Source organism: Diabrotica undecimpunctata, chromosome 6, assembly GCF_040954645.1.
Source record: "Diabrotica undecimpunctata isolate CICGRU chromosome 6, icDiaUnde3, whole genome shotgun sequence".
NCBI lineage: Eukaryota > Metazoa > Arthropoda > Insecta > Coleoptera > Chrysomelidae > Diabrotica > Diabrotica undecimpunctata.
The window spans coordinates 119,159,033-119,171,284 of record NC_092808.1 but is presented as its reverse complement, the minus strand read 5'-3'; the positions used below and the strand labels follow the sequence as shown (position 1 = coordinate 119,171,284).

General features: G+C 34.0%; 1 protein-coding gene across 1 annotated transcript; it reads right to left on the bottom strand.

Moving 5' to 3' along the window:
* Positions 1-3,969: 3,969 nt before the first annotated feature.
* LOC140444583 (uncharacterized) lies at positions 3,970-4,629 on the bottom strand. Its single transcript, XM_072536345.1, has one exon. It carries the CDS (start codon positions 4,627-4,629, stop codon positions 3,970-3,972), a length of 660 nt encoding a protein of 219 aa, XP_072392446.1.
* Between the last annotated feature and the right edge of the window lie 7,623 nt (positions 4,630-12,252).

The window sequence follows — 12,252 nt, the reverse complement described above, 5'->3', positions numbered from 1 at the left end:
GGGCGCTACATATGCCACATATGTGGCATAGATTTGCGCTTAATTTTTTTTCTCTTTAAGTTAACTCTATTTTTATTATAAAATATTAAAGACACATTATTTTTATAAAAAAAAATATACTTGTTAATAACTTCAAAATTCAACCGTTGTCGAGATAATCGCATTTTATAAGTCAGCTGCATAATAATTCATTCATTCATTCAGCTGCATTATAAGTCAGCTGCATAGTTGTGATAATTTTGCGGTAAAGCACTCAATACCTGTAAATAAGCATAATTATTATTTTGTTCTTGTTAAAACAACTCAAATATGATAATGTAATATCCCGAAATGCTTTGTTATGGTTGCTTAATGTCTTATTGGAGAGAAGCTTCTATCTTCTTGTTTGAGTGCCGAGTTTTTATTCAAAGTTGGCCGCCATCATGTTTACAATTTCCTTTATATATCGCTTTTATAAGTTTATATGCTGGCGTTGTATTACTTTTTCTTTATTGTAAAATCCTGAGGTGAGAGTCACGGAAGAAGCGCTACGAAACCGCGTCACGAGCGCTACGTGACGCAGTAGCGCTCACGCTACGGCGTCACGTATAACGTTAGTTGTCAATAAATTCCTTTCAAACTATAATCAAATTGTATTTTTAAACGTCTTACTTATTTTATATAATAATTAAATTTACTATCAAATTAATGATCGAATATCAAATTTATATTTCAATAATAACTTAATATATTAAGTCTCACTTTGACGGGTCTGTATTTTGTTGATACATTAGCAGGTGGCGCTACTAGCAAACTTAATTTATTGAATTATTTTAATATAATATAATTTGTTTAAAATATAAATAATAAATAAATAATAAAGTTTTACTGACTTGTTGGATGAATTGCCATTAAACTTAAGGCAAAATATGTGGTTTATGCAAGATGGTGCACCACCACATTATACAAGGGCAGTGACAACAGACTTGGATACCAACTTTCCGGAATGTTGGATTGGTCATGGTAGTCCTTTTTCTTGGCCACCACGTAGCCCAGAATTTAATCCGCTAGATTTTGGTGTATGGGGCGCAATGAAACAACGTGTCAACAAGAATCCCATAAACACTTGCAACCAACTTTGGGAAGAAATAAATACTGCAGCAGTTTCTATTGAACCGATGATGCTATTTAATATGAGACGAGCTTTTATGGAACGGATTGATAAATCTATTGAGGAAAATGGTGGACATATCGAACACTTATTTGACAAAGAGTGTAATCTTAATTAGTTTAACTATTTCTTAATTTGGTTTTAAAAATAGAATGTTTATGTCTTTACTTTATTATAAAACGTAAAATGTTTGATGTCAAATCAAATTATCCTATTATTTTGTTAAATTATATTATTAATTATCCTGTTTATATATTTATTTTATTCAATATTTCGTTAGCTATTAACTTTATTAAAGATATTTTATACTAAAATTCAGAAGTATTAATGTTTTTGTCTATTTTTCTTCCATTGCCTGGAGTAATTGCAGTAAATCAGAATTATGCAGTTGATTTGTAAAATACGATTATCTCGAAAACTGTTGAGTTTTAAAGTTATTAACAGTTATACCTTTTTTATGTTAAAATAATGTATCTTTAATATTTTTTATCAAAAATATCGATAACTTAAAGAGCAAAAAAGTTAGGTGCAAATTTATGACACATATGTGGCATATGTGGCGCCCTCTATCAGCCACATCAAAGTGTGCATGAAATTATAATTTCTTATATTTAATTGTACCCAGTTGTAAATTTTTATACATAAATGTTAACAACCATAAAAGTTATCGCGAAAAATAAAATTTTAAATTTCCACTTTAACACCCTGTATCTTTCTTAATATCAACATTTTACTTAAGAAAGTTGACTTAAATCGTAATATTTTAAAATGCAGAATCTACGGTTTCTTTTTGTACAATTACTTAAGGACCACACTGTATAATAAACTTTTACAATAAATTTGGATATTTGACTATGTATCTTGTGGAATACACTCCATATCTCCCTTATTTATAATAAGAATAATATAAAAATGGTCAATTATGATAAACCATATCACACTACCTAAACAACAATTTCACAAAAATGACTGTTATATTAAGGCTTGCCAAATTAAGGGCTAAGGCCAATCTTTACAATGGTATGCAGCTATGGGACACCGCTTGCAATTCTACTCTTGCAATCTTCCAACGCTTTTAAAATAAAGTAATAACATCTAAAGTAAATGTGCTCCATGTTATATAACATCCTCCCCTATAAAAAAAATATCTGGAAGTACCTTCGGTAAATGAAGTTATAACAAGTTACAGGACAACTTATAACAACAAGTTATACTACAATACAACATTGGAGACCTTACGAAAGTAAACGACCAAGAGGAAGACCACAGATGAGATGGGTTGATGACATTAAAAGAATAGCCGGAACAAATTGGAAATATGTTGTTTAGGATAGAGACCGATGGAAGGAGTTGGGAGAGGCCTATATCCAAACATGGACGACAGAAGGCTAAGAAGAAGAAGAAGAACAAGTTACAGTGTCGAATATGGTGAATGGATAAAAGTACATCTCAATACACTCTCGAAGAAAATATTTGACGACAATAATGAAAGGCGTAGGCTTAAACGTGTTAAACCAAATGACCTACCAAATAGATTATTTTCATTTTATTACATTAAACTTATATACTCTTTAATTAAACTACTCATAATAAATTAGTAAGCTTTATAGTTGCTTACTAAAGAAAAGGAACTCTCCACTAGAAGAGGCGCCTAAACGCCATCTAATTAGGTACTCTTCTTTATTTTTACTCTAGTAGTCGAGACGAAAATACCACTGAACGTCTTAAAATTATACGAACAAGCTGAATTTTGCTGATACTATCAATTTTGGGAACCCTAAAATGATACAAAAAGTGTACTCCTCCTACCCCGGGCTTTGCTTTAAAACCCCCCTCTTAGGGGAAAAAAGATGTAAAAATATGTACACTGTAGAAAGAAAACTTTCAAATAAGAAATGCAGTTGAGTTAATTTTAAACAAAAATGTTTATTAGCACTTTTCTGTAGAATAAACCATTCTACCGCTTGACAGTAAAAATTCAATATCTTTTGATCCAATTGTCCTATCTCCAAAAATCAAAATGCGATTTAAACGTAAAGAGTGCATCTTTTGTAATAGTTTTTTGACTTTTGACGCAAATTTAGTCAAACATAAAAATTGCATACGAAAGCTGCACTCTTCACCTTTAAAACCCATTTTATTTTTTGTCGATAAATATTTAATCTCTAATCAAAAGATATCGAATTTTTACCGTCGGCGTCGAGTTGATACAAAAATTTTTTAATATTGATTTCGCGCGCGGTTCTGACAGTTAAAATCGCCGGTCTCTTCAAGCGTTGTTTCTGAGAAAACGGTTCATTTACGTGCACAAAAAGTAATTAACATTTTTGTTCAAAATTATCTCAGCTACATTTCTTGTTTAACATATTTTTTTTTTTACACATAGTAGGTACATCTGACGTATAAATATTAAAAAGAAGAGAAGACATAACTTACCCTTATGGTAAGCCGTTTTGCAGGTTTCTGAACTTACTGTTTTTCCGATTTATAAGTACTTGGAAAAGTCTGTCACTTAGCATTTGGTTTATCAAACTGTTGAAAGAACGGCATGGTACCATCTGGTATATTTTAAATAAAAGACCTTCCTTCCACATTGTGTCGTAGACGCACGTCAATTCTATGAAAACTGCGATTCTATGAAAACTGCGACTGTTTTAAGTTTTTTTGGAATCCGTTCTCAATAAATGTTGTTAAGGAGAGGACTTGATCGCCACAGCTTCTTCCCGGTATGAATCAAGCTTGTTCTTCAGAAATATTTGGCTTTGCATGGTAAAATAATCTCGTTTGGATTATCCTCTCAAATATCTTATAGCAGATGCTTAAAAGAGCGATTTTCTGTAGCTCTCAGGTAGTGCAGGGTCTTTCCCAGGTTTAGATATTGCGATGATCTTACGTTTTTTGAAGGATTTTGCAAACTTAGTCAATATTTGATTGTAATATTCAAGAAGCCACTTACTGGTATTTGGACCAATGTGTTTTATAAATTCAGGATAAATATTGTCAACTCCTGCGGCTTGACGGCATTTAATTAATTTTAGAGCTTCTGCAAGTTGTTTTGGCTCGATAGGCTTCATTATTGGAAGGCTTTGTTGTTGAGCAATTTTGACTTCTTGCAACTGAAATCTAACTTCTCCTTTATGATTTTTTTCTATTACTGGTTTTGAAAGGTTGGCTATGCGTTTGCCTATGTCTTCCGGTTTTGGAGCTGTAGAGTTTGCTGTAGCGTTGTTTGTGCCAGAGTCTAGTTTCCTTAGAAGGTTCCATGCGGTGCGGCTACTGTGTGGGAAATTGAGATTTTCTAAAGTTTCCCTCCACCTTATGGTTCTCGCGGAATTTAGGGTTTCTAAGAGTTGTTCACCAACTTCAGGATCTCCAGATTTCTCATACTGATCAAGTAGTTCTTTACACTCGTCGTTCCAGCATGGGATGTAGGATTTGGTAACTCCACGTGGGATGTGCTTTTTTGCACAGCTAATCATTAGTGATGCAAATCTTTCATAATTTTGGACCTCTGGTTTGATATGTCTGTATTACTTTCAAGTTGGAATTTATACTATTCCCACCTTGCCTTCCGGAAATTCCATCTTGGCAAAGGGATTGAATTTCTAATAGGGATGTTGGTGCCAAATGTTGTAATTATTGATCTATGTTGGGATCTAGGAAAGTTATCGAGAACTTCCCTTGTGGCGTTCTTAAAGTCGTTTTTTGAGCCTCTTTCGCTGGAAGATATAAACGTGTGATCGGGATTGTAGCATTTTTGCCATCTTGCAGAATGGAAGGTGGGTTTCTGTTTTGCATCGTATAAAAGTCTGAAATAGTGAAACTCAGCCCATTCGACGATTTGTTCTCCCTGTTGGTTACATTGGTTATATCCCCGTGTAGTTGATGGCTGTTAAAGTCTCCAGTGTATATTGTCGGGCGAGAAAATGTAGAAAGTACGTTTGGTGGCCAGGTTCTTAGTAAATCGACATTTTTCGTTTTCCAAACTTTGGCACTCTTTATTCCATCTTTTTTGAGGTCCCAAAATTGACATTCTCAGTAAAATTCAGCTTGTTCGTATGATCTTTAGAGGTTAAATCTCTGACGACTGGACTAAATATATAGACTCTTTTAATAGCAAACTTTTTTACTTTTTTTATTTAGTTTTAAATTTGGTATTTTATATTAAAATATTTCATTTATATGGGCCCAGTGGACATAAATAAATATAAAAGTATACCTAAAGAAAAAGTTTAATATCAACATTCGTCTTCTGAACTCTGTTTTCTTACGTTTCACGATTTTGTATCTACGTCCTACTCACGGTATATTTTTCAAGACAGGTATGATGAATAATTCCGAGTGGAATTTTATTATTATACAGAATTCGGAGTATGGAAGAGACCTTATTTTTTTTCTTGCGCCTGGATTCACATTGTTATTTTAGCAACATCTATGTTAATTTAGTACAAACACGATGAATGGATTTCCGGGGTTTATTTTTTATTGCCGAAATATTTGACCCGATAATACTGTGTGCTATCTTTTTCCGAAAATTATTATTTTCACTTATAGCTTGACCATCAAATTTTGGTCATTTATTAAAATTGATAAAATATGCGATTTACCATTAGAACTTTATTCATATTATACAGTGCTAGCCAAAACTCTACTCCCCCTTGTGTCTTTTAAACGATTATACTTATAATAAGGAAATTTGGAAGGAAGAAATAAACAGACCTAGACTTCTTAATCATTAGTCATAACAATTAACAGGTAACTTAATAGTCATTATTGACGTTACAGAGCCACACAAGTATTTAAAATGGAACCTTATGGCAAGTGATATCTGGTTTGAAAGGTATTGAAAATACTTATTCAATTATACTGATCTTGTTTATGTTCAAGCTGATTTTTATTAATAAATTAAATAAATTATAGGTACTAAAATTTTAGTTTCGCATTTAATTAATAAAGATTTAAGAGCCAGTTCTTACATTAAGTGTTCAAAATGTGTTTTATCTACTTCCTGACAGTAATGCATACTATTGTTAAACTCTTGTCGTACTCGTTCAAATTTCTCTACATTCTTCAACAAATCGTTTTTTAAACTATCAATCCTGGCGAGGGGTGGAGCGTAAACCTTGGGTTTCAAGCACCACCACATAAAAAAATCTAATGGTGTAAAGTGCGTTGACCAAGCTGGCTATTCTATTAAACCCTGTTGCCCAATACATTTACCACAATATTCCTCATCTAAGTAACGTCTTACTGTACCATAATAGTGATGCAGGAGCACTATATTTTTAAAACTTTAATTCCAAGTTGCCCAAATCATCTGGATAATCTTTCAGAATTTTAAGAATTAACGGTTCAGTTACGTTTTGTAACATCTCCAGATACACTTCACCGGTTAAATTAGTATTGAGAAAAACGGGCCGATCTACGTGGTTTCCCAGAATGCCTTCCCAAACATTTACTTTTTTCGGAAATTGAGGTATGTTTCTTATGAAAGATGTGAGGATTCCATTTTGGTAAAAAGTACTTTCGTCTCTAAAACAAACTGTTTTTATGTAATCTAGGTATTGGTTAATTTAATTGGACATACTTTCACAGAGTTCTAGTGTTCGGTCGGGGTCATCATCTAAGAGTTGGTGCACAATTTTTAATTTGTATGAATGAAATCTCTCGGACATGTGATGCGGGGCGAGAAGTAGCATTCTACGACTCAGAATGCAAGGAAAGATAGATTGCAGAAGAAGCATCAGAAGAAAACGAATTTCATGGCTTAAGAACCTGACAGAATGGTTTGGATGTAGCTTAATACAACTATTTAGAGCTACTACCTCAAAAACTAAAATAGCTATGGTGATTGTCAACCTCCGTAGCATAGATGGCACCTGAAAAAGAAGAAGATGAATGAAATTTGTTTTTAAGCAACAATTGATTTACTGTCCTTTAAGTGGTTCCAAAGATAAACGCAACTTGGGCTGTAACAGAATCAGGATTTACTACAATTTATGCAATTGTTATTTTTTTCTTCTTCTTCTTCTTCTTTCCCTTTATAAGTAATTCTGCTTGTTTATTGGTGGATTAATACCTCTGTTTAAGATTGTCACTTCATCTTTGGGCGGTTGTCCGATACTTCTTTTGCCGATTGGTGACTTCATCATCAGTTGGCGCTACAGCCCTTCGTGAGCCTTGGCCTGCTTCAAAACATTCTTCCATCCTTCCCTATCGAGTGTCTGTCTTCTCCAGCCCCTCACTCCAATCTCCCGCAGATCTTCCTGTACATCGTCCAGATATCTGAGTTTAGGTCGCCCCCTTCTTCTTCTTCCGACCGGCCTGTTTAGCATAGTTATTTTAGTGGGATCACTCTCATCCATCCGCATAACGTGGCCCACCTACCTTAGGCGGTTTATTTTGATGGTCTTCACAATATCTGCATCACCAAAAAGTCTATAGAGTTCAAAGTTATATCGCCTTCTCCACAGACCTTGTTCGTTTACTCCGCCATATATGGTCCTCGATACTTTTCTTTCAAAGATTCAAAGTGACTCTTCATCTCGGGTCGTCATTGCCCATGTTTCCGATCCGTATGTGAGCACTGGGCGTATTATTGTTTTATAAAATTTGCACTTTGTTGCTATTGACATACTTCTCGCTCTTAGTTGAGGGCCCATGCCAAAATAACAGCGGTTAGCCACGCATATTCTTTTTTTTTATCTCGTTGGATGTTTTATTTTTGTAGTCTACTAGTGATCCTAAGTAGCAGAATTCTTCTACCATTTCTATTGTTTCGTGTTGCACCTCTAAGTTATTTTGTTGAATTCTTGATATGGCCGGCATATATTTAGTTTTCTGGATGTTAATCAAAAGTCCGATGTTTTCTGCGGCATTTTTGATAAGTGTGAAAGCCTCCACTGCTTCATTTTGGGTTCTTCCAATTATGACGATATCATCAACGTATGCCATTATTTGTATACTACGGGTATATATCGTACCTTTTAAGTTTATTCTCGAACTCTCATAACTTTTTCTAACGCTAGGTTGAACAGCGTTCATGATAGAGCATCTCCCTGGCGCAGTCCTCTGTTGGTTTTAAATGGTTTTGAAACATCCCCTTGTACGCGCACTTTACATTCGACTTTCATCATTGTCATTTTAATTAATTCTACCAATCCTTTTGGTATTCCTAATTCGATCATCGCCGAATATAATTGGGACCTGTCAATAGTATCTTACGCTGCCCTAAAGTCTACGAAGATGTAATGGCAGTCTATGTCGTACTTCGTCGTTTTTTGTAATATTTGTCTGATGGATGATATGTGATCAATGGTAGATTTATTTTTCAAGAAGCCTCTTTGGTAGGATCCTATTATATTGTCAGTATACCGTGCCAGTCGTTCGTTAAGTATCAGGGACACAATTTTATATGCTGTATTAAGAAGGGAAATCCCTCTCAAATTGGAACATTCAAGAACGTTTCCTTTTTTGTGTATGGGGCATATAAGGCAGTATTCCAATCTTCTGGTAACGCGCGTTCTTGCTATACCTGTATTAGTAGTTTGTGAAGGAGGGTTACAAATGTTTGACCTCCACATTTAAATATTTCTGCGGGTAGGTTGTCTGTTCCGGGTGACTTGTTTCTGGCTAGAGACTGAATTGCTTTGTTTATTTCTTCCAAAGTTGGTAGTTCAGTATCCTCCTGTTCTATTTCTATATCATATCTACCTTCAGCTCTACTTTCTCCATTAAGTAGCGTACTAAAATGTTCCCGCCATCTTTCTAGTACTTCCACTCTCTCGTTTAAAATAATTCCGTTAAGGGCCTTGGCTTGGTTCGCTTGTGGCTTGAAAACTTTTCTTTTTGTGTTAACCTGTTTGTAAAATTTTCTGTATTCGTGTTCTCTATTAAGCTTTTCCATTTCTTCGAACACTCTATTGATTTGTTGCCGCTTTTTCTGTTTTTGTTTTTCCTCTCGTCTCTTTACTCGATATTCTTCAACATTGCTCCTAGTCCTTCTGTTGATCATTTTCAGATACGCGTCGTTTTTCTCTTTCGTTACTCGTTGGCATTCCTCATCAAACCAGTTGTTGAGAACAACTGGTCCCACAAAACGTTGTGAACGAAATAGTGAAGTGTACAAATGTAAAAGCCGAGAAAGTCTTGGTGGTAGAGAACTGGAAATATTGCGACTTTACAGAGCTATATGCCTTTATTGTACTACTACTAACTGCAGGGCACCTGAGTGCCAATATCTATAATGTAGATATTTTTTTTAGATCTATAATGTAGATAAGTTTTATGAACCTACTATATTTAAAGCTACCATGGATTTATTATAATTCTAAGAGGAATGTGACTTGCGATAACTTTTTCACTGATCTTGCTCTTACACATTAATTACTGGCAAATTCACTAACTTTTGTGGGCACAGTGAAAAAAATAAGAGATTTGTTTCTCGGGAATTTCTACCAAACAACAACCGTTTAGAATCTTCAATTTTCGGTCTCACTCCAAAAGCATCTCTTGTTTTTTACGTTCCGAAAAAAACAAAGAAGTGTTCTAGTCCTGTCTACCATGCATGACAATGCTTACTGTGCAGATGATGTTGACAAAAAACCAGATGTGATACTATATTATAACAATATAAATTGTGGTGTCGATATGCTAGACCAAATGGTTCATAAATATATGTGCAAAAGACGAACTAACCGTTGGCCTTTTGCATTTTGTGTGAATATTTTAGTCGTGGCTGGGGTAGCCTCATTTATTACTTGAACAAATTTACATCCAAAATGAAACGAAAACGAAAATGAAAAGCAAAGATTGTTTTTTACAACGATCGCAGAACAATGTTGCCTTAAATTTTGAGAAGAAAATCAAGGGGACTACAGTGGGAAACAAAACAGTGTATTAAAAAATGCTTACAGGACCACACAATAAAAAGCAAAAAGTAGAAAAACCACCAGTTTTAACAAGGAAAAGGTGTCACATGTGCCCAACAAAAAAGGACAGGAAATAAAAAGGAATTTGTGAAATATGCAGTAGAAATGTGTGTAACAATCACTGTATAATTAAAAAATTTTTGTAAGTATTGCAATAAAGAAAAATGAATGACTAATCTATGTTTTTTTTATTTTTATTGTTTTTTTTAACCTAATATTTAATAATAATTTAGTTTGTCATATCAATTACTATTCTAGTTGGGAATAAGCTAATCTTGTGGCTTAGACCCAAGTAAAATAGTAAATTGATATGACAAAGTATTAATTTGTAAAAGTAAAATAATACTATTCTTCTGACCTATGCGTTTTATTTATTTTGTAAAGATTGTTTTGGTCTGTACTTTATACATGAGCTGCTTATTACCATAATCTTTTCTCAGAAGAGTTTTCATACAATAATGAAAGGAAACAACACCGTAATCTTTTTTGAGGTATTGCGTAAACATCAACCCGTCTTTTCAAATAAAATGGCCTGGAAGTATTCCAAAAGTTTTTATTTATTTATTAATTAAGTCTTTATTTGGCTCCAAATGTTTATTACTTGTGAATAAATATTTTATCTACAAAAGTTTTCTTACTATAGTAGCATCTATAGTAGCATCTTTTTTTTAATCTAGACAATTTAAATTTAACTTTAATAAAAAATAAAAAAAAGAATATTAAAATTATATGGGTAAATATGAATAGTACATTCAAGAACAGTGGTGGGCCCAATGGACCTGAGTTGCCCGGTTACGTAAGTTGCCCAGATAAGGGTTAACAGGCTTGACGCATTTGACTGCCACACAAGATTCCAAACTATTATGTCACTGTTCAGTGGTCAAGACTGACACAACCACGAAACTAATTTAACCGTTCGGTACACGGGTGATACTTTGATACACGTAAGAACGGGTTGGGTCTGAGAAGCCCAAAAATTAAACTAAGAATTTTTTATGTTTAATTTTGTAACAACAGGTTTGCGTTGCATATATTAGAACTACTTCTAAAGACAACTTACATACATTAAAAGAAAATGAACTTCTATTATAATACTAAAGCTAAAAATATAAAAGAAATTACGTACTACAATATGGCCGATGTTTAAAAAACACCTTGTATATAACTTATTCAGTCATTTTATCAATGCATATGCGACAAACAGGTACGGTATGTTCTAAGCTAATAAATTTTTTACAGTAGTGACACATGTAGCTAGTTTTACGATCTCTACAAAAAGCACAACGCCTCCTTTTATTTTGCAATTCCGCAGGTGCTTGTACTGGTCCAACACCACTGAGTTTAGCAGCAAGCTCTCTTATATCTCGTGCCAAATGAGGAGATTAAGCTCTTTCTTTTATATTGTCCATTACTAACTAAAGACCTAGTTCTTTAAAAAGAAATCTTCTTTTGCTTGTTTTTAGATCCAGTTTGTTAGTTCTCTGTATCTCAAATGCATTTATTGCAGCAACATCAAGCAATCCATAAAAGATGACCATGGTCCAACGTTTTGTATTTCTTGCGACAGTATAGGAACCTTGAAGTTGATCAACCGTGTCTACACCACCTTTCGTAGAGTTATAGAACGTGATTACTTCAGGTTTACTTTCGTCACCCGTTGTCAGATCGATTTGGTCATTATGGTGTAGGGTTAACAAAAGAAAAACATGTTTTTTTGGTTTTGGTATATCGTCATATCTTTGGTAAATCCAAACATAGTTGATTTTGGCGGTCTATTGTTCAATAAAAATTCGGTTGAGATATGCCTTTTGTTTTTCATTGTTAGACTATGATTTGTCAGTAAGTTTTGTGCGACTTCAATTGATTGGAAGGTATATTCTAAAACTACAGCGACCTGTAAAGCCTAAAAGTATCTCATCGATAGTGACATATTGGCCAATGGTATAATATTTTTGAAAATTTTCAACTAGATCCTCGAATACGACTCTAACTGCTGCAAGTTCATCTAGTTGTTTCCGTTCGTCCCTTGTACGAATATTATCTAGCCGTAAGCACTTCATACGAAATCTAAATCTGCTGAGAGCCATCGTTGCCCGAAATATGTCAATGCTCCTACCATTTTTTCCCAAAACTCAAAAATTGAAGTTCTACCTCCACGGAAAACTCCAGCTA

Coding starts and splice junctions, on each gene's coding strand:
- LOC140444583 (XM_072536345.1), bottom strand. CDS start 4,629: ATGATTAGCTGTGCAAAAAAGCACATCCCACGTGGAGTTACCAAATCC.